Genomic DNA, 22,983 nt, shown 5'->3' with positions numbered 1-22,983 from the left:
ACTGAACAACAGCAGCAACAATAACCAGGTCTTTGACGCTCTTCAACAGGTGGGACCAAAGTCACCTCCTCCTGGTAGGGGCTGGACTCGATTCTAATAAGTAGAATATGGCAGAAGGGAAACTATCGGGAAACTGGGCAATATTAGGTTGGCCAAAAAGTGCCTTTGGAGTTTAAGTAAAAATAAAAGACACATTTTTCGTTTTCACCACTTTTCATATTGAACAATGTATCCACCATTGTGGGATTCCTTGGTAGCTCAGATGCTAAAGCATCTGCCCGCAATTCAGGAGACCCAGGTTCTATTCCTGGGTCGGGAAGATCCCCTGGAGAAAGCTATGGTAACCTACTCTGGTACTCTTGCCTGGAAAATTCCATGGACGGAGGAGCCTGGTGGGCTACAGTCCATGGTCTCAAAGAGTCGGACACGACTGAGCGACTTCACTTTATTTCTTCACCATTGTGTTTCACTATCTTCTGCTACTTTTCCAGGCAACTTCATAATTCCATTGTCCCAAAACTTTTTATCTTTTTGAGCAAAGAACTGTTCTGGGTGCCTTTTACAGTCTTCCACGGAATTGAATTTTTTTTTTCCCATTAAGAGAATTTTGTAAAGACTGAAATAAATGGTAACCTGAAGGTGCAATGTCTGGTGAATATGGTGGATGAATGAGAACTTCCCAGCCAGGCTGTGACAGTTTCTGCTTGGGGGAGGACAACTTCCACGTCACGAGGACACTCAAGCAGCCCTAGCAATCGGCCCGTGTGCTGGGAGCCGAGGCCACCAAGGGCCACGTAAGAGAGGCATTTGGAAGCAGATCCCTCAGCACTGTGCCACATAGGGCTGTTCAAGGCTTGAGTATAACTGGCCCAAATTGGAATGTGCTGTGTTAAATACACACTGAATTTCAAAGAATCCTGAAAAAAAAAAGATGTCAAATATCTCATTAAAAACTTTTTATATTGGCAATATGTTGAAATGATAAGATTTTAGATATAGTGGGCTTGGTAAAATATATCACTAAAGTCAATCATTAACCATGGGGTTTCCATATGGCTCTCATTCTGCTCTTCCTGCTGGACATCGATGCTCCAGCCCCAGCCGAACTTTCAAATAATTCTAGTCCCAGCCAACATGTTTTTTTTTTTTTTTTTTCTTTTTTTAAAAGGTTTCTTTATTCATTTATCTTTGGCAGCGCTTGTTGTCGCTGCTGCTCGTCTCTGGCCAGTTATGGCAAGCGGGGGCTACTCTTTGCTGTGGACAGAGTGTGGGCTCTAGGTGCTCGGGCTTCAGTAGCCGTGGTGCACGGGCTTACTCGCTCCGGGGCGTGTGGGATCTTCCCAGACCAGGGACCAAACCTGTGTCTCCTGCGTTGGCAGGCGGACTCATAACCACTGGACCACCAGGGAGGCCCCCAGGCAACGTCTTCAATCTTCTGAGAGATTCTAAGGAGAACCTTCGGGTCAAACAATGCTGAATTCCTGACTCCAAAAACCAGTGAGAAAATGATTATTATTTTAAGCTGCTAAGTGTTGGGGTCATTATACACATAGCAATAGACTGACTGAGGCAAGCATCATAATGGATGCTAAAGGTAGTGAAATTGTGGGAAAATGAGTGAAGACTGCAGGAATAATAGGATATTGAAATAGTTTTAAAATATCTCCCCATGAGACACTTATTCATTACAAAGAGGAAATACAGTTCTCTGGCAGTGGTGAAACCTGGCCGACATCACTTGGCCAAGTGATCAATATTAGCATCACTAGTAAGGGCGCACGTAGCTCCCAGGTCCTCCTGGAGGGAAACACCGAAAGGGACCCACACCACTCGGGCGGCTCCTGACGAAGGTGCACAGCTTGAGCTCAACCACCAGGAGACTTTGGACCGAACCACAGGAGGGACGTTCTGTGAAATAACAGACCTCTTCAAAAGCGTCAGGGTCATCAATTTTTAGGAAAGACAGACCAAGAAACTGTTTCCCAGACACCAAAAAGATAGGGTAATGAAATGCAGAGTAAGTTGCAAACACCAGGACACCCCACCCCTAAATACTTCAGCATTGACACCAGAAGCTAGAGTTCAACAAATAAATGTTAGTCGCTCAGTCGTGTGTGACTCCTTGCGATCCCATGGACTGTAGCCCATCAGGCTCCTCTGTCCATGAAATTCTCCAAGCAAGAATACGGGAGTGGGGTTGCCATTTCCTTCTCCAGGGCTCCTGTAGGGGAAATTAGAATTAGAGGCAACAAATCGAAGGGAGCTGCCCTGGACATGTTCATTATCAGAGTGTTCCTCTCCTTTGTAAAGCACTTCTGACCGCCAGATTGTTTCATTGTGAGCCATTCAGGGGCCATTGCTCTTCTGATCTTAACATATCTAATATGCACCCCAAAGATCTTTCCTTTGGGATATATGAAATATTTCTTGTCTGTAAAACTGACATTCAGTGAAAGGTACAGATGTTAGGTGTACTTTGGGTTATTTCTGAAACAAGGTTTTGCAGATGTAACCAAGTTAAGAAGGGCTCATACTGGATGAGGGTGGGCCCTAAACCCACTGACTGGCATCTTTATAAGAGAAAGGAGGAGATGTGGATACAGACATGCCCAAGGGGAAGAAGGCCCCGTCAAGAGGAAGACAGGGAAGGCGTGATGTGGCTCCGAGGCAAGTAACGCTAGAGACTGCACTGGCGTGGCTGTGGTTTCAGACTGCCGGCTGCCAGAACTGTTGGAGAATAAATGCATGTTGTGTTATGTGCCCTGGTTTGTGATGCTTTGTGATGACAGCCTGGAAAAACTGATACGGAACATTTACCATCACCCCCAAAAGCACCCTCCTGCTTTCCTACAAAATCCTGCCCACCCCTCAGAAGAGGAAATCACACTCTGATACTTTCCAGCATAGATTAATGTTGCTTGTTCGACAGCTTCATGTAAGTGGAATCAGGCAGAATGTATTCCTTCGTGTTGATGCTTTTCACGTGGCACAAGATTTTAGAGATAGCCAGGTGGTTTGTTGTTTAGTTGCTCAGTTGTGTCTGACTCTTTGCAACCCCATGGACCACAGCACGCCAGGCCATCACCAACTCCTGGAGTTTGCTCAGACTCATATCCATTGAGTCGGTGAGGCCATCCAACCATCTCATCCTCTGTCGTCCCCTTCTCCTCCTGCCTTCAATCTTTCCCAGCATCAGGGTCTTTTCTGATGAGTCTGCTCTTCACATCCAGTGACCAAAGTATTGGAGCTTCAGCTTCAGCATCAGTCCCTCCAATGAACATTCAGGATTGATTTCCTTTAGGATGGACCGGTTTGATCAGGTGGTTGCACCTAGGTTGGTACACCTATGATTAAAGTTCAGTTTGCTTGAGGGGGAAGCAAAATTTGAAGTCGAGGAGGAGGGGGGTAGGCAATAAGGATGGGAAGTTTCTTTTCAAAGCTGGGCTTGGAGCCTCCTGCCCTGGAATGTCTGACTTTTCAAATTTGCCACCTACACCTGCCTTCCTGTCTGGGCTCCGCGGGGCAAGTTGGAGGCTAGGCTCTGTCGCCACCTGGTGGTCATTCTAGATAAGTGCAACCAGCGATGCCAGCCCTGCGCCCTGCTGGGTGGGGAGATTGGGGGTCAAATCAGTGTGTCTTTTCCAGGGTTATGCCTCTGAGTCACTGAGCATCTATTCAGCACTGGCATGAGTCCTGTGTGAGTGTGTATATACAGAGATGACCTACATTGGGCTAACTTTGAGGGGTCCAAGGAGAGGGATTGATGCTGAAGCTGAAGCTCCAGTACTTTGGCCACCTGATATGAAGAATTGACTCATTGGAAAAAACCTTGAAGCTGGGAAAGATTGAAGGCAGGAGGAGAAGGGGACAACAGAGGATGAGATGGTTGGATGGTGTCACCGACTCAACGGACATGAGTTTGGATGGGCTCCGGGAGTTGGTGATGGACAGGGAGGCCTGGTGTGCTGCAGTCCATGAGGTCACAACGGAGCGGCAGAACTGAACTGAAGGAGAGGGAGGTTACACAAAACTAACTCCAGTACGGTCAGAATAAGATCCTGGAGTCATAAGGTGTAGGGAGCACAGAGGAAGCAGAGAGAACTTGGGCATTCAGGGGAAGTTTCTCAGGGCATTTCTCAGCTGGAGGCAGAGAGAAGTGTGTTAGAAGCAGAAGGAACCACAGGCGTGGTGGTGGGACCATGCCCGGCATGGCTTTCTAGACTCAAATAGCAACAAGGCAGCACAGACCCAGGGCTTTCCTGGTGGCTCAGCGGGAAAGAATCCGCCTGCAATACAAGAGACACGGGTTCAGTCCCTGGGTGGGGAAGATCCCCTGGAAAAGGAAATGGCAACCCACTCCAGTATTCTTTCCTGGGAAATCCCATGGACAGAGGAGCCTGGTGGGTCATAGTCCGTGGGGTCACAAAGAGTCGGACACGACTGAGCGACTAAACAACAAAAACCATGCCTATCCATGGTGCCCATTTTCAAGTTAGAAGAGGATGTGGTTTCCCCCCCTCCTCCCACCTCAGGACCCCAGCCTGCCATAGCGGATGTCCTCTGGGGCTCCCCACAAACCAGCTTCCTGGAAGGCATGCCCTTGTGCAGCCCCCTGTCCTTGCGCCTAGCCCGTCCAGCAGGACAGTGTGGGGCTTCCGCCTGAGAAGACCCAGCAGCTCTCACCTCTGCGCTTGGGAGCACAGCCACTGTGGCAGGGAGCCCACAGGGAGGAGCCACCTGGGGGGCCACGGGAGAGCATTCCAGCAGAGAGCTGGACCCGCGCAGGGGCCAGCGAGAAAGCCCTGTGACGATCATGGACACGTCCACAGGCCAGTGGAAGAGGCCACGTGTGGAGGGGGTACTACATAATGGAGAGTGGGGACCAAGGGCTCGCCACAGACAGGCTCCTGCAGCCAGCCGCCGTTCAGGCCAAGCCAGCGGCGGTCCTACACGTGGGGATGAGCCCTGCAGCGGAGACAAGCTGCCCCCACCCGCGCCTTGTCCAAAGTCCTGACCCACAGGGTTGTCAGCGAACCAGATGCGGGTGGTGGCAAGCTGCTAAGTTGTGGGGTGAGTTATTTCACAGCATCCCGAGCACCCCGAGTTTCTTCCGGCCCTCCCAGCTGGAGACTGTACCCTCACACAGACACGCGAGAGTGCATTTCTGTGTCTGTCCGCCTTCAGGTGGGGGTTCGTACACCACACATCCTGGCCCGGCCCTTCTCTTTCTCTGTCTTTTTTAAAGTCATTCATTTGTTTATTGACATTCTTTTTTAAAAAATCGATTCCTTACCACCGCGCTGCCTTTCTCTAGCTCTGATGCTCGGACTTCTCATTGCGGTGGCTTCTCTTGTCGCGGAGCGTGGGTTCCAGGCCGCAACAGCTTCAGGTATTGAGGTGCCCAGTTTAGTTGCCCCCACCGCCCTCCACTGGCATGTGGAATCTCCCTGGACCAGGGAACGAACCCATTTCTCCCCCACCGGCAGGCAGATTTTTAGCCACTGAACCACCAGGGAAGTCCCTGGCCTTTTTCTCTTAACCGCAGACCTTAGGAACGGTCCTAGACGCGTGTGGTTCATACAGTAGTCACTAGCCGTGGGAGTGAAATTGGATGAAATAAAAATACTGAGTTCCCAGTCACACCAGCCACCTCTCGGGGCTCAGCAGCCTCCTGCAGCCGGCAGCTCGCTCCCAAGTGGCAGAGCAGAGATGTGGGCTGTTCCCCCGGCCCAGGGAGTCCTGTGGGGCAGTGCTGGTCTGGATTCGCCCCATAGCACTGCCCCGTTATTTTTAGCAGCTGCAGAGTCTTTCCTGGAAATACTGACACCAGAGCGCAAGACTTGCGATTGCAGCGTCCGTTCGTCTTTGTGCAGGTCTGAGTGTCTTTGTAGAATAAATGCCCAACATTTCTGGGCCCGATGGAGTCTTCCATTTTGATAGCTGTGGCCAAAGTACTAGATGTTGAGCCACTTTGTAAAGCCACTAAAAGCGTGTAAACCTGTTTGTTTTCCCAAAGCTGCTTCATCAATGCATGTGGAATTCAGAATTTTTTTTTTAGCTAATGGTGAAGGTTTTCACAACAAGCAACACTCTACCAGGAAACTGCTCTGCCAGGCCCTTCTTTCACTCAACAATCCCACTGGGTGTCTCTCCATGCTGACATAAAAAGCTACCTTGTCCTTTAAAAAAAAGTGTGGTATTATAAAATTCACATAGCATAAAGTTTGCCATCATTAAAAAAAAAACAGAAGTAGAGTTGATTTGCAATATTGTGTTAATTTCATGTGGACAGCAAAGTGATTCAGGTATATATACATATATAGTCTCAGGTTTTCTGTTACCGGGCATTAAAACATACCGATTATAGTTCCCTGGGGTGTATAGTGGATCCTTGTTGCCCATCTATTTAACGCACAGTAGTTTGTATCTGTTAATGCCATACTCCTGGTTTATCCCTTGTCCCTGTCCCCTTTGGTAACCATGAGTTTGTTTTCTATGTCTGTGAGTGTATCTTTGTTTTGTGTATAGGTTTATTTGTATTGTTTTCCAGATTCCACATATAAGTGACATTGTGCAGTATTTGTCTCTGTCTGACTTACTTCACTAAGTGTAATGTTCTCTAGGTCCAGCCACATTGCCACAAATAGCATTACTTCGTTCTTTTTTTGCTGGCAGAGTCATTACATACACACACATAAATATATATCTCCGACCTCTTCTCTATCCATTCGTCTGTCGATAGTTGTGAATAGCGCTGCTATGACCAGTGGGGTGCCTGAATCTTTTCGAATTAGGTTTTCGTCTTTTCTGGATACATGTCCAGGAGTGGGACTGCTGGACCATATGGTAGCTCTACGAAGTTGACCATCTTATAATCCCATAGTTCTGATAATGTGTCATGTCTATGTAAGATGCTAGTATTATCGGAGGCTGTACAAAGACTTTATGGGAATGCTGTACTGACTTTACAACTCTTCTAGAAACCAAAAATTGCTACCAAGTAAATAGTTAAAATTAACCAGCAGTTAAAAAAAAGTTCAAAAAAATGAACCGTCTTAACTACAGTTTGGGCTTCCAGGCGGCAAAGAATCCGCCTACCAACTCAGAAGACATGAGAGACAGGGGTTCAATCCCTGGGTCAGGAAGATCCCCTGGTGGAGGAAATGACTACTCACTCCAATATTCTTGCCTGGAGACGCCCATGGACAGAGGAGCCTGGCGGGCTACAGTCCATAGGGTCGCAGAGTTGGACACGACTGAGGCGACCGAGCACGTGCACACACACACTCACACACACACACACACAACTACAGTTCAGGGACATCAAGTGTATTCACACTGTTGTACAAGCAACACCACCATCCATCTCTGGGACTGTCTCATCTTCCCAAGCTGAAACTCTGTACCTGACAAACCACTCCCGAGTCCCCTCTCCGCAGCCGCCCTTCTGTCTGTCTCTGAGTCTGACTGATCGAGGCACTGCGCGTAAGTGGAATTAGACGGTGTTTGTCCTTTTGTGTCCTCCCTATTCCATTTAGAATAATGTCCTCAAGGTTCACCCATGTTGCAGGCTGTGTCAGAATTGCCTTCTTTTTAAAGGCTGAATAATATTCCCTAGTGTGTATAGATCACATTTTGTTTATTCATTCATATATCAATGGATCTTTGTGTTGCCTCCACCTTTTAGCTATTGTGAATAATTGCTGCTGTGAATATGGGTGTTAAACATATTTTCAAAACCCTACTTTCAGTTCTTTTGGGTATATGCCTAGAAGTGGAATTGCTGGATCATATGGTAATTCCTTTTTTAATTTTTTGAGGAAGTACCTTAATGTTCCTAACACTGGTTGTACCATTTGACATTCCCACCAGCAACACAAAAGGGTTCCAATTTCTCCATATCATCGTCAACACTTGTTTCTTTTTTTTTTTACAGTAGTCAGTGGGTGTGGCGGAGAAGGCAATGGCGCCCCACTCCAGTCCTCTTGCCTGGAAAATCCCATGGGGGGAGGAGCCTGGTAGGCTGCAGTCCATGGGGTCGCTAAGAGTCGAACACGACTGAGTGACTTCACTTTCACTTTTCACTTTCATGCATTGGAGAAGGAAATGGCAACACACTCCAGTGTTCTTGCCTGGAGAATCCCAGGGACGGGGGAGCCTGGTGGGCTGCCGTCTATGGGGTCGCGCAGAGTCGGACACGACTGAAGCGACTTAGCAGCAGCAGCAGCAGCAGTAGTGGGTGTGGAGTCGTCTCTCATTGTGGTTTTGATTTGCATTTCCCCAATAATTAGTAATTTTGAACATCTTCTCATGTGCTTATTGGTCATTCACACATCCTCTTTGGAGAAATGTCTATTTCAAGCCTTTGCTTGTTTTTAATTGAGTAACTTTTCTGTTCAGTTGTAGGAGTTCTTTATATTTTCTGGATATTAACCTCTTTTCAGATGCTATTCAGTCGCTAAGTCCTCTCTGACTCTTTGTGACCCCATGGACTCTAGCACGCCAGGCTTCCCTGTCCCTTACCATCTCCTGGAGCTTGCTCAAACTCATATCCATTGAGTTGGTGATGCCATCCAACCATCTCTTCCTCTGTCATCCCCTTCTCCTCCTGCCTTCAGTCTCTCCCAGCATCAGGGTCTTTTCCAATGAGTTGGCTCTTCGCATCAGGTGGTCAGTATTGGAGATTCAGCTTCAACATCAGAAATGTGACCTGCAAATATTGTCTCCTATCTTGTAGACCGTCTTTCTACTCTGTTGATTTTGTCCTTTACTGCCCAGAAGTTTTTAATTTTGATGCATCAAATATATCTACCTTTTTCCCTGTTGATTGCTAGGGCTTTTGATGTCATATACCTTGTCCCTTTTGGAGAAGGAAATGGCAACCCACTCCAGTAGTCTTGCCTGGAAAATTCCATAGACAGAGGAGCCTTGTAGGCTACGGTCTATGGGGTCACAAAGAGTCGGACACGACTGAGCGACTTCACTTCACTTCACTTCACCTTGTCCCTTTAAGTGGCTATAGAATGGTTCATTGTGTGGTTGTTTTGTAACTGGATCTTTCGGCAAATCCTGAAGGTTCTACTTTTAAAGTGGATTCACTCTCTCTCTCGCAGCCTCCATGGCTTGGTGGAGTCCACTGTTATCTGGCTGCATGACTCCATTTACCTCCTCGCTGGGCTCCCTGCTTCCTCCCTAACCTCCAGAACAGTCCATCCCCCATAGGCAGCCCACGGATTCTATCAGAACCTAAGTCAGCTCCTGTCCCTCCTCTGCTCAGAACTCGCCTTCGCTCCCCCTAACCCCAAGTAAAAGCCAAAGTCGTTACATGCTCAGTCATGTCTGACCCTTTGCTACCTATGGACTGTAGCCCGCCAGGCTCCATGGGGTTTTCCTGGCAATATTCGGAGTGGGTAGCCATTTCCTTCTCTAGGGGATCTTTCTAGCCCAGGGACTGAACCCGTGTCTTCTGCATCTCCTGCACTGGAGGCGAGTTCTTGACCACTGAGCCATCAGGGAAGCTCCAAAGGCTTGTGAGATATGGCCCCCACTATTTCTACAAGATAATTTCCTGCTACTTACACGAGCCAGGCATGCTCCTACCCCAGGGCCTTTGTACGTGCCGTTTTCCTTGCTGCTGTCTGCATGGCCCACTCTCTCACTGCATGTTTTTGCTCACCTGTCACCTCAGTGAGGCCTCCCCTGGCCATTCTAAAAACTTAATAACTGTAACGGGCTTCCCCAGTGGCTCAGCAGGTAAAGAATCTGAATGCAGGAGACACAGGAGACATGGGTTTGATCCTTGGGTCAGAAAGATTCCCTGGAGAAGGAAATGGCAACCCATTTTTGCCAGGAAAACTCCATGGGCAGAGGAGCCTGAAGGGCTACAGTCACGGGGTCGCAAAGAGTTGAACACAACTGGTCACATGGCACAGTTATTTGACCATTCTCAAGTTAAAGTAAAATCCCCCAGTGCTCCCCATCCCCCTCCTCTGATGTATTCTTCTCCACGAAACTTTCCAGAAGATAATACCCTGTATGCTTAACTCATTTACCTTGTTTACTGTTTATCTTCCCCAAAAGGAATATCAGCTTCATGGGAACAGGGATCACTTCTGTCTTGTTTGTGAATACGTCTCTACGACATGAGACACGGTAGGTTCCAAAAAATATCTGATGAATGACTAAAGCAAAGTACCTTTTGTCTGCTTGTTGGACATTTTTATTTCTTTCAGTGGTGGCTTGCTCATGCCCTGTGAGCATCTATTAGTATCCACAGTGCCCATAAGCCCAAGTACCCAGTAGGTCCTCCATCAAAGATTCATTTAAATCACTCTTGCATTTCCAGAACTGACTCATCAGAAAAGACCCTGACGCTGGGAAAGATTGAAGGCAGGAGGAGAAGGGGACGACAGAGGATGAGATGGCTGGATGGCATCACCAACTCGATGGACATGAGTTTGCGTAAACTCCGGGAGTTGGTGATGGACAGGGAGGCCTGGCGTGCTTCGGTTCATGGGGTTGCAAAGAGTCAGACACGACTGAGCGACCTGAACTGAACTGACTGCATTTCCAGAGCTGGCCACGTGGTGGCAGCATGCGCTCAGACAAGTTTCACTAGCAGCCCCGAAGGTCTCGCACCCATTCCAAAATTCCGGATCCCAGGACACTGGACCTGGAAGCTCTCCGGGATCTAATCTAGGCAGATGGGGAAAGTGAGGTCTGGCAGAGGAGGCGTGGTGGGGGAAAACGTCGGACACAGGAATCAGGGGCGATCTGGCTTTTGCTCTTGTACCAATTCACTGTGATTCCAGGGGCAGTCCTAACCAGCCCTGGGCCTGCAGGCCTGCCTGCTTTGGGAGGTTTCTGGGACACGCACGGTCAGGTGCTTTGCGGGGCTCAGGGGAGGTCCTTCACTCTCTTGTGCTGAGGTGGGCCGGTGTGAGGGGGTGCCGTGGGCCCAGAACGCCCACGAGAGAGGGAGTGGCGTTACCCCCGTTGACCAGATGAGGGGCTGAGGTCTAGAGGGGGACCCCAGAGTGCCACAGCCTGCAGGGTAAGGGCAGGAACAGAAGGCCAGCCCCACGGCGTCCCAGCTCCAGAGCCTCCAGGGACCGTCTCTCCCGACCCTCTCTGATGCTTCCCCCGTCAGCCTTATTTTTCGACCTGCTGGCTGACTTCTAAGCTCCGCCGAGAACACCTTGACCACTGTTTGTCAAAGAAGCAACAATGGACACCTTTGGTTTCCTCTTCCTGGAAACGGGGCTAAAGAAAAGCGGCAGAGACCGGGAGAAGGAATTCTGAAAGCAGTTTCGGGGCAGAGGAGGGCACGGACCGGGGCAGGAAAGGGCCTGTTCTTCCCCAGTCGCCCCCCTGGCTCCTGCCCACCATTCGCAGCCATGCGGGCCCAGCCCACAGCTTCCGGTTTTAAAAGTGAAGCTAGAATTTCGAATTTTGATGTGACATGCCTTGATTTTGTTAAATGTTGGCAACACAGTCATTAAAAAACAAGACAGAGAAAAAAATCTGAAGCGAATCACCGGGGCGGGGGTCAAGCCGAACGCATCTCTGGGTTGGATCCGGGCGCCAGCTGCCGCCTTCAGACCCTTCCGCGCCCCGAGTTCCTAGGGATAGCTACGCCACCGGTACCTGGGAGAGGTCGCCGCGGGAGGTGACAGGTGGGTCCCGCTTTCTGGGCCCTCACCGTCTGCAGGGCCGCTGGGCCGTGCTCCTGCGCTCTGGGCCATAGTGGTTCGGTCACATCACCCCCCTCCTCGGGGAAAGGCTGAGCGCTAGTGGCGGGGCAGCAGGCAGGGCCTGTTGAGCAACCAGCCTTGTGAAAACAAGGGCTTACGTCACCCGGGCAGGCAGCCTCCCTGCAGGACACCTGCGGAGGCGCTGGGGTGGGAATCGCCACTGATCCCAGCGTCGGGGGCAGCAGGGTGGGAAGCCAGGGGCTCAGTGTTTGGTAGGTAAGGGCGAGACCCCGATGGGACTGAATCTGTCCTTGGGGGCTGGTCCCCAGGGCCTGGGTGGCCCCTTGACTCACTGTGTAACCCCCAACCGCCCTTCTCTGAGCCTCAGTTTTTCCACTTGGAAAATGGGGCTCACATCAGACCTGTTATGATTTATTACAAACCCAAAGGGGAAGGCTGGGCCGGGAAGACGTTAATCCTTCCCACCCCCTGGGATGTGACCTTGAACAGAAACCCTGAGCTCTGCGCGGCCTCAGTTTCCTCATCTGTAAAGTGGGGATGATAATAGGACCTGCTTCTTACCAATGATCAGGAGGATTAAATGAGTTAGTATATGCAAAGGGCTTAAAATATGGTTCAGGGAGGGTGAAAGACTGACCTGAGATCACACACAAATCCTTCAATTAGCTGCAGACTCCCCGTGTCTCACCACATCTCCCCAGAACCCCAAGAGGTGGGGGTGGGTGCTGAGTCTCAGAGAGATCACACAGTCCAGTTAACAGGGTGTGGGGGGAACCTCACCATCTCCTCCTCTACCTTCATTTATTGAGCCCTTCCTGTGCCAGGCACTGTTCCAGGCACTGGGGGAACAGCAGTGAGCAAAACACACAGCAATGCCTCCTGGAAGTCAAGGAGGGCTTTCAGAGGAGGCCACCTGAGGGCTGAGCCCTGCAGAGCTAGCTGCCTTGGGCAGAGCCGGGGAATCTGTGTTCTTGATCCAGAGGTAATAGCAAATGCAAATGCATTCTGTTCCCCGGTAAATTTTGAGCATGCCTGACCCGCAATTTCCCGTATTTGAGGGCCAGCGCTCATGGAGCGGGTAGTCTAGAGGGGGACCGAGGCAGACAAGACGAGGATCATGGTAGCTGCAGATAAGGGCTAGGAAGGAAGTTCGCCCGCAGGTGGGGCTGGGAGGGCCTCTGGGGGCCTGAGTGTCCCATTTTGCAGCTCGGGAGGCCTGGATGGGTGGCCCCAGGGCCTTAGGTCCCTCCCTGGCCCAGAGGCTGCTGGGAAGGCCCAGAAAGCCAGCAGGCTGGGCCAGTGTCTCACCCTGTCCCTCCCTGCCCCCCACCCCCCAAGGGCACTCAGAGATGTCATTTCTCCAGCTCTCCGGGGCGGAGGTCACCCCAGCTCAGCAGATAACGCTGAAGGTTGAGCAATGCCCGCCTGCCCGCCAGGGCCAGGGCTGGGGTCAGTGGGTCGGGGGTCAGCACCAGGCAGGCTGGGAGCTCCTGCCTGGGGCGCCGGGGGCTGGGAGTGGCAGAGGGGTAGGCCCAAGGGGCTGCCGAAATGGCCTTGGAATGGTGCAGGAGAGGGTCAGGGCGGCTGGCACCCACTCAGCAGGGAGGGCCTGGGGCCTGCGTTCCCATCCTGGTGGGCCATCTCCTCTCCCTCTCAGTGAACCAGGGGCCGCGAGGGCATCCTCCTGGCAGGGTGAAAAAGCAAGCTCTGGGTCCAGACCCCTCTCACCGCACAGCAGGGGCCTGCTGAAAGAGAACTCCTTCCTCTCTTCTGCATGCCACCCCACCCCCACCCCGGTCCTGCCTGGACCCCCACCCACCAGCCTCAGACACAGGTGCTTTAGGAGGGGGGTGACAAACAGCTCTGAGGGCGCCCGGATAAGGGCTTTTCTTTTGAGAACAGTGGGGAACATGAACCTGTGTGATCTTGGGTGTGCTGTGGGCCTCTGGGCCTCTTTGTACCCTGGGAGGAGGCCCTTCTTTCTGATGTGTGTCCCAGAGCGGTGAGCGTTTGGGAGTCTGCGTTGGAGACAGTTAATACAACTAATAAAGATAACAGGAAGGACACCCTCGCAGACTGACACTTGGAGAAGCCAAGTGACTAGCCCAAGGTCACACAGCGTGTGGTCGGGGGGCACCCCACCCCTGTTCCACCGTCCTGGGAGAGGGCCCCAGGTCAGCGCAGGGTGGGGCTGAAGAAGACCCAGGTGTGGTTCGAGGGGGCGGGGCCGGGGGAGGGGCGCTTGCCCCCTCGCTTGCATCTCCCCAAGCCCCCAACCCCAGGTCTTCCTATTTCAGAAGGGGAGTCACCGCAGGTCTGACAGTCCCTCCTGTCCAGATCTGGGGAGGGGTGCCAGTTTAGGGGCGATGCCGCACTCGGGGAAGGGCTGTGGAGGCGGCTCACCCCTCCGGGAGTCCGAGTTGGGAGGTGTTGGGGTCTCCAGCATCCCTGGCTGGGGGGAGGGGGGCGCGTCCCCTCCTTAGAGAGCCAGGCCCGGCGGCCGCGGCTCCCGAAGGCCAGCTTCTCCTCCAGCAGGGGGCGGGCGGCGGCCGCGTTCGGGGTGGGAGCAGACGGCCGCCCGGCCCCTTCCCGGGGCTCACCCTCCCTTCTCGTCCGGCGGCCGGCCCAGAGGGGGCGGTCCGGGGGCGGGCTCGCGCCTCTCCGCGCTCGCCATCTCGGGGCCGCCGGGTGGGAGTGGGCGGGGAGGGGGGGCCGAGGCCGCTCCCCCCGGCCCCGCAGGCCGGGGGACCCCCGGGGGCGCGCTCCGGGTCTCCAGGCCGGCCCGCCGGCGCCCGCCTGGGGGTCCTGGGCGGTCGCGGCGTGTCCTCTGCGTGCCCGGGGAGGGAGGGGCCGCCGCCGGGCGTGACGCAGCCGTTGCTATGGCCCGCCTTTATAAATAAACGGGCTCGGGAGAAACTTTAGCGAGTCAGAGCCGCGCACGGGACCGGGAAGGGGACCCACCCGAGGGTCCGGCCGGCAGCCCCCCGCACTGATAGCGGCCACCCCGGAGCAGCGGCGGCGGCAGCAGCAGCGGCGGCGGCGACACAGCAGCGACTGTTCGGAGCCGGGAGGCCGCGCCACCTGCGGGCCGGCCGGCGCGGGCAGCCCCAGGCCCCCTCCCCGGGCACCCGCGTTCATGCAACGCCTGGTGGCCTGGGACCCAGCATGTCTCCCCCTGCCGCCGCCGCCGCCCGCCTTTAAATCCATGGAAGTGGCCAACTTCTACTACGAGGCGGACTGCTTGGCTGCTGCGTACGGCGGCAAGGCGGCCCCCGCGGCGCCCCCGGCGGCCAGACCCGGGCCGCGCCCCCCCGTCGGCGAGCTGGGTAGCATCGGAGAGCACGAGCGCGCCATCGACTTCAGCCCCTACCTGGAGCCGCTGGGCGCGCCGCAGGCCCCGGCACCCACCACGGCCACGGACACCTTCGAGGCGGCTCCGCCCGCGCCCGCCCCCGCGCCCGCCTCCTCCGGGCAGCACCACGACTTCCTCTCCGACCTCTTCTCCGACGACTACGGGGGCAAGAACTGCAAGAAGGCGGCCGAGTACGGCTACGTGAGCCTGGGCCGCCTGGGGGCCGCCAAGGGAGCGCTGCACCCGGGCTGCTTCGCGCCCCTGCACCCGCCGCCCCCGCCGCCGCCGCCGCCGCCGGCCGAGCTCAAGGCGGAGCCGGGCTTCGAGCCCGCGGACTGCAAGCGGAAGGAGGAGGCCGGAGCTCCAGGCGGCGGCGCCGCGGGCATGGCGGCCGGCTTCCCGTACGCGCTGCGCGCCTACCTCGGCTACCAGGCGGTGCCGAGCGGCAGCAGCGGGAGCCTGTCCACGTCCTCGTCGTCCAGCCCGCCCGGCACGCCGAGCCCCGCCGACGCCAAGGCGACCCCGGCCGCCGCCGCCTGTTACGCGGGGGCGGCGCCGGCGCCCTCGCAGGTCAAGAGCAAGGCCAAGAAGACGGTGGACAAGCACAGCGACGAGTACAAGATCCGGCGGGAGCGCAACAACATCGCGGTGCGCAAGAGCCGCGACAAGGCCAAGATGCGCAACCTGGAGACGCAGCACAAGGTCCTGGAGCTCACGGCCGAGAACGAGCGGCTCCAGAAGAAGGTGGAGCAACTGTCGCGCGAGCTCAGCACCCTGCGGAACTTGTTCAAGCAGCTGCCCGAGCCTCTGCTCGCCTCCTCCGGCCACTGCTAGCGCGGCCCCCGCGCGCGGCCCCCGCGGCCGGCCGGCCGGCCCCCGCGCTGCCGGGCGCGCAGCGGCCGCCGAGACTCCGGGGAGCGCCCGCGCGCCCGCCCGCGCCCCTGGCGGCGCCGGCAGAACTTTGGCACTGGGGCACTGGGCAGCGCGGGGAGCGCGTCGGTAATTTTAATATTTTATTATATATATCTATCTATATTTTTGTCCACACCAGCCGCACGTGCAGACGGGGCGCCCGCCCGTGGTGTTATTTAAAGAAGAGATGTCTATGTGTACAGATGAATGATAAACTCTTGCCTCTCCTTCTGCCCACCCCCCTCTCCGGGCGCCGGCGGGCGGGCCGGTTTCGAAGTTGATGCAATCGGTTTAAACATGGCTGAACGCGTGTGTACACGGGACTGACGCAACCCACGTGTAACTGTCAGCCGGGCCCTGAGTAATCGCTTAAAGATGTTCCTACGGGGTTGTTGCTGTTGATGTTGTTTTTTGTTTTTGTTGGTTTTTTTTTTTTTTGGCCTTTTTTTTTGTATCATAAAAAATAATCTATTTCTATGAGAAAAGAGGCATCTGTATATTTGGGAATCTTTTCCGTTTCGAGCATTAAGAACACTTTTAATAAACTTTTGTTTTTTTTTTTTTTTTGAGATTGTTTAAAAAGCCTTTTGGGGGCAGTAGTTGGCTTTTTTTTTTTTCTTCCCCTTTATTTTGGATTTATATTTGCCTTTCTGGTGTGTGGGGGGTTGTTGTTGTTGTTGTTGGTGTGTGTGTGTGTGTGTGTGTGTGTGTGTGTGTGTGTGTGTGAGAGAGAGAGAGCTGCTATTATTTTTGGCATTTTAGGTGGTTGGGTGGGGGTGTTGCAGCTGCTTATTCTCCTCTGCTACTCCCGCCCCCCAGCCCCACCCCCAGGGCCTGCGCTTGGAGATCGGGGTATCAGGCCTGGCTCGGGGGAGGGGCAGAGGAGTGCTGGGTCAGGCTTTCAGGGTGACTCAGTCCCGCTGAGTCCTGGGGAGGAGTGACTAGGAGCCCTGCTTGGGGAGGGCCTGCAGGGCCTCCGGCTGGTCCTGAGTGCAGGGCTTGGGTTTGGAGGGGCTTGGCGGGTTCTGATCTCTGCACAGTGCTTGGGGACCCAGCCCACGGGACTGTGACTCTGAAAGAGAAGGGGTACAGGTCTTGGTCCTACTGAACCCAAGTCGGAGCAGACTGTTTCGAAAGTGAAGCCGGGCAGGGTGTTTAGAAAATAGTGTGTGCGCGTATGTATATTTTTAAGAGAGTAGCCTGGGTGTGTGGGTGAGCTTGTGTTTGTGTGTTCTGGCCAGAGGGAGGGGAGAATCCAGAATCCAGCTCCGTTGGGGAGGCGGGGGAAGGGTTCCTATACGTTCACTCCTTTTCCTAACACCACTTGTCCTGCTTGTACCTACTGTGGACACTGAGGCCCAGGCTTACCTGCTCAAGGACGCTGAGCCCAGGTGTGAACCCAGGACTGCCGTCCCTGATTCCCTGTGACAGAAATGGCCCCGGGCAAGGCTGCGTCTTCCCTGCCCCCTGCTACACTCCTGCCTTCCCCTTTGCATGGCTCCTCCACCCCCATTCCAGCCCTGGATGGCATTCCTGAGAGTTGAGGATGTAGACGGAGGGGTTTGTGGATACCCGTACAGCGTCCCACGGTGCCTGGCACGCAGGAGGTGTTATATAAGCGTTTGCTCTTGTTATTATTTTTCGTTGGGAGGCTCCTGGCATTTGGCACTTGAATCTTCAGTGCAGTGCGAGTGTGGCCAGCGCTCGCCAGGGGCCAGTGTCCAGTAAGCCCTGGACCTGCCCATCTCATTTAAATCTCACAGCCACCTTCAAAGAGGTTGCTACCATTACATAGCCTGCTTTCAGAGCTGTGAATCTGCCTTTTGGCTGTCACACCCCTAAGGGTGAGAAATATGTTTGTGGGGGGAGCCCTGCTTTAGGAATTCAGGGGTTGAGGGAGGGTGGCATAGGGGGGCTTTGTAGATGAGTTTGCTGAGGACCTGGGACAGCCTGGGATCTCGGGAGCAGTTGGTGATACTGTGGTTTGAGAAGGGGCAATGTGCTTCTTCTCCGTTGCCCTTTGGGTGCCTGGATGTTCCCCCCGCCCCCCCCCCACCCGTGGAAGCCTGTGGGAAACAGACACTCAGCCCCCACTGTTACGGAGCCGAGGACCAACACAAATGCCACCTCCCTAAACCCGTTTGTCGCCTGGGCGCTGGGCACACATAACCTGGGCCCTGGGCGGCCGGAAGACTGATGGGAAGCTGCAACGTCAAAGTCCGCTCAGTACCAGCACCAGGGCATCAGCTCCTGCCTCTGGGATTTACCTGCTGAGGGGCAGAGTGGGTGGGGGACTGACCTCGGGAATGAGGTAGCTCAGTCTTTGGCTCGGGGGATGGGGGAGGAAGTCGCCATTTAGGAGGGAACCTCTCCAATCCTCGCTCCTTCAGTCGTGAAGAGTTGGCTGGTGACTGCCACTTCTCACCCATTTTTTGTCACCAGAGGAAGCAAAGGAGGTAGGAGGCGAGAAGTCTGGGCAGAGAGTGGCCCCAAGCTCCTGTTTCCTGAGCGCTGCTGCACAGTGAGTGTGGAGTGTCACTGTTCACACACTCAGACCCTCCTATCATCGACACAAGTACCCAGGGAAGGGGCTACACAGGTTTGACAAAAGTAAACTGTGGCCTATGGTAGCGGGGTTACTGCTCAGGAAGAACAAGGGTGGAGCCAGTTAGCCATGTTTGGCTCCGAAGTCTCTGGGGAAAGCTTGGGGCTGAAAGCCTGGTTGGTAACCCCAGCCCCCACCCACGTCCTGGGCCCTGCCTGGAGGAATCCTTGCCCCCCAGCTCATGCACCTCGAATGCCGGAGTTTAGTGACTTGCTTATGGTTTCACAGTTTGGAAGCAGCATTAAAGGAATTTAAACCCGAGCCATCTGACGGCCCTTGAAGAGGGTTTGGAGAAATAGTTAACAGGTTGAGGGCTCTGATGGTGCTCCAGGCGGCACATGGGGGCACTGTGGACAGAGCTGTGCCCAGAGGACTTGGGGAAATGTCATAAATGGGGGGATACCCACCGTATGCATATGCATTGCCAGGCTGCAGGCTTGCAGGGAAGAGGGAGGGTCTGTTCAAAAGCTGGGAAATGAGAGAGAGAGAGGGAGAGAGAACAGGATGGGGTGAAGCAGGAGGAGGCCAGGGGTGTGCCTCAAAGAGCGGGAATCACAGTGGGTGCACACTCAGTACTTAGAATGAGCAAGACCTTCGCACAGATGGATTTGCTGGTTTCTCCCAGCTGCCTGGTCATGTTAACCACAGACCCATTTAGTGGGGTTGACCACTGAGGCTAGCTGGGAACCCTCATCAATGTTTGCTTAGGACAGGAGAGTTGACAGAACACACTGGCGCCTTGTAATCTTAGGCAGTTGCCCCACAGCCGGGCGATTTTTACCAGGGATAGAAGTGAGTGTCAGAAATTGAAGCTGGAGACACTGGTGGGCGCCGGACCTTGTGCTCACCACGTACTGGCTTATCAGCCTCTTGGAGGCCCTGGCTTTTGTTATTGGCATTTTCCTGCCAATCAAGCTGGCTCAGAGAGGGGAGGTGACCTGTCCAAGGTTGCACAGCTAAGGATCGTGACAGTCAGGATGGGAAAGAGAAGGGGAACTTCCCCATCTAAACACCTAAGGAATGTGTCCTCCCCCTAAATCCTATCTAGACCTCTCTGGGACTGTTTTGTCCCTGTTTCTGAGACAGTTTTATTTTTATTTTTTTCACTTATTCCTTAAGCATTTATTGAGCACCTGCTCTGTGCCAGGCCCTATGCTGGGTGCTGGGGACACATTCCCAAAACAGAGATGATGAGTTTTGGGGACAGGCAGCAGACAGCAAGGACAAGATAATGACAGATGGGGACAAGGGCTCAGAGGGAAGGCAGGTAGGGCAGGGCGGCATGGGGGCATCCGGGAAGGTCTCTCCTGGGAGGAGGCATCCGCAGAGGCCAGGGTCAGGTGAGGCATGGCGGGGCGGGAAGAGCCTCGGTTTTCAGAGCCCTCGCCCTACTCCAGGCATCACCATCTGTGCCTTTTATCTGCGCTAATCCAATGACTCGGGTACTGTTTAACAACCCCTTCCCTGGTTGGACAAACAGGCCCAGAGAGGCGAAGGCACTGGCCCCGTGGCTGGGAAGGGATAGCACGAAGCCTTCTCCTGCTTCCCTCTCCCTGCCCCAAACCTTTCCTCTGCTCTTTTCTTCTCCTGACACCCGCCCCCCCACAAACTTAGTCTTCTCTCAGCCTGGCTGACCACCTGGATGACAGTGGTGGTGTCCCAGTGGCCCCAGCTGGCTAGCTTGCTAGCCGCCCCTCCTTAGGGGTTTTCAACTTTGTACTGACTATGGCCACGTATAGTGGGGTGATGGAGGCTAGAGAGGGCTGGGGAATCAGGGGGTTCCTGGGGCTCCAGCCTACTGGAGTTTGAGCCCCTCCCAGGTGCCCACTGAGGCCAAGAGGTAGGAGTCCTACGTCAAAGAGTGGGGAGCTGACGCTTTGAGAAGGGACGTCACTTGCCCAGAAAGCAGTGAAGTTAGAATTTGAATCCATGTCTGTCTGAGACCCAGGCTAAGCCACTTTGTGGTGAGTTATTCGCTGTATGTGGGGCAACAGGTGGGCAGACCTCGGTTTTGTACTCTTTAGCCCATCTTTGCGTAAGAGGCAGGGGGAGAAAAAAGCCTCCAAGTTTTGTCCCTTATTTGCTGGGTGACCTCCTGCAAGATGCTCAACCATTGTGGGCTGGGGCCTCCTCCCCCATGAACACAGAGTAGTACCAGCGTGGTTCATGTACTCAGCCAGCCCCCAGTGAGCCCAAGGCAGGCCCTGTGCCCCTGGGGCTGACCTTCTGCTGGGGGAGCTGGTTGATGGGTTAGCAGGCTAATTTCAGAGCACGATGAAGACCTGGGGGAAAGTGGTAGAGGGTGACTGGGGAGACTGTTTACAGGGCATTCCAGGCAGAAGGAGCGGCAGGTGCAAAGGCCCTGAGACAGGACCAAGCTCAGTGTGTTAGGGAAACAGTGACGAGCCTGTATGGCTGGCGTCGAGGCAGCCAGGGGTGGCTGGGTCCCTCACGCAGTGCCATGGAGTGAGGCTCAGAGGGCTTGTCTGGGGATGAACAGCTAGATGTTCCCGTCAGGGCCTGGCACCTGGAAAGCTCTTGACAAGTTTGTTGGTGGGATGAGACATGTCCCTCGGCCTCTGGGTGAGGCAACGTGCAGTGGGTGAAGGGCGCACGGAGGCTGCGTGCCGGGGCCCGGGAGACCTTGCTGGTGCGGAGCCTCTGACCCAGGGCCTGAAGCCACGGGGAGCTGTTCAGCAGGCAGGAATGAGGGGAAGGCCATGCCAGGAGTGGGGCTTGGGAGGAGCGGAGGCAGGCAGCCAAGAGAGGGAGAGTTCTCTGGGAAGCGGTGAGAGCAGGGGAGAGGGCGCTGATGGCGGGGGGTGGGCAGGCCTCCCAGCGGCCCGGGGGGGCAGTAGGCGGTCAGAGGGGAGGCGAGAGCTGGACTCCAGGAGGAGTGTTTTCTTACTTGATTTCCTAAGTAGCATACGATCGTTGTAGGAGGGTTGGTAGGAGAAGGGAATATAAAGCACCCGTCATTCTCCTACCCAGAAATACAGACCCTCTTAACACTTGCTGTGTGGCCTTGGGGGATTTAGTTTACCTCTCTGAGCCTGTTTTCTTGTTTATAGAACGGAATAATAATAGTACCTGTCACATAAAGTTGTGGCGAGAGTTAAATGAGTTAATCCACACAGCATATTTAGAACAGTGCCAGCGCACAGTCAGAAATAGCCATCATCACTAACAATAACAATGATGTTATTTATAACATCATTACCGTCTCGGTGGGTGAAGAGCCCAGATGCTAGAATTTGGCCCCTGTATTCTAGTTCGGAGTACCAGACCCCCTTGTGAAGTCACTCAGTCGTGTCCAACTCTTTGCAACTTCATGGACTGTAGCCTGCCAGGCTCCTCCATCCATGGGATTTTCCAGGCAAGGGTACTGGAGTGGGGTGCCATTTCCATTCTCCAGGGGATCTTCCTGACCCAGGGCTTGAACCCAGGTCTCCTGCATTGCAGGCAGATGCTTTACTGTCTGAGCCACCAGGGAATCCCAGACTCCCTTACCTGTCTCCTGAAAAACATGTATGCAAGTCAAGAAGCAGAAGTTAGAACTGGACATGGAACAACTGACTGGTTGGAAATTGGGAAAGGAGTATGACAAGACAGTATTTTGTCGCCCTGCTCATTTAACTTATGTGCAGAGTATATCATGCAAAATGCCAGACTGGATGAATCACAGCTGGAATCAAGATGGTGGGGGAAAATATCAACAACCTCAGGTATGCAGATGACACCACTTTTATGGCAGAAAGTGAAGAGGAACTAAAGAGCCTCTTGATGAGGGCAAAAGAGAAGAGTGAAAAAGCTGGCTTGAAATTCAACATTAAGAAACCTAATGTCATGGCTTCTGGTCCCATCATTTCATGGCAAATAGAAGGGGAAAAAGTGGAAGCAGTGACAGACTTTATTTTCTTGGGTTCCAAAATCACTGTGGATGGTGACAGCAGCCGTGAAATTAAAAGACGCTTGCTCCTTGGAAGAAACGCTATGAGAAATCTAGACTGTCTTTTAAAAAGCAGAGATACCACCCGGCTGACAAACATCCGTCTAGTCAAAGCTATGGTTTTTCCAATGGTCATGTATGGATGTGAGATTAGGACCATTAAGAAGGCTGAGCACTGAAGAATTGATGCTTTCGAATTGTGGTACTGGAGAAGACTCTTAAGAGTCCCTTGGGCTGCAAGGAGTCAATCAATTGACTAACCAGTCAATCTTAAAGGAAATCAACCCTGAATATTAATTGGAAGGACAGGTGCTGAAGCTGAAGCTCCAATACTTTGGCCATCTGAGACCAAGAGTCAACTCACTGGAAAAGACCTTGATGCTGGAAAAAACTGGAGGCAAAAGGAGAAGGGGGTGGCAGAGGATGAGATGATTGGATGGCATCACTGACT

General features: G+C 53.8%; 1 protein-coding gene across 1 annotated transcript; it reads left to right on the top strand.

Moving 5' to 3' along the window:
* Positions 1–14,504: 14,504 nt before the first annotated feature.
* On the top strand, positions 14,505–16,541 carry CEBPB (CCAAT enhancer binding protein beta). The gene has a single exon (XM_025263296.3). It carries the CDS (start codon positions 14,851–14,853, stop codon positions 15,898–15,900), a length of 1,050 nt encoding a protein of 349 aa, XP_025119081.1. The 5' UTR covers positions 14,505–14,850; the 3' UTR covers positions 15,901–16,541.
* Positions 16,542–22,983: the final 6,442 nt, after the last annotated feature.

The sequence above is a fragment of the Bubalus bubalis genome, chromosome 14 (assembly GCF_019923935.1).
Source record: "Bubalus bubalis isolate 160015118507 breed Murrah chromosome 14, NDDB_SH_1, whole genome shotgun sequence".
Taxonomy (NCBI): Eukaryota; Metazoa; Chordata; class Mammalia; order Artiodactyla; family Bovidae; genus Bubalus; species Bubalus bubalis.
The sequence above is the reverse complement of the archived record's forward strand: the minus strand, read 5'-3'. Positions and strand labels throughout refer to the sequence as shown.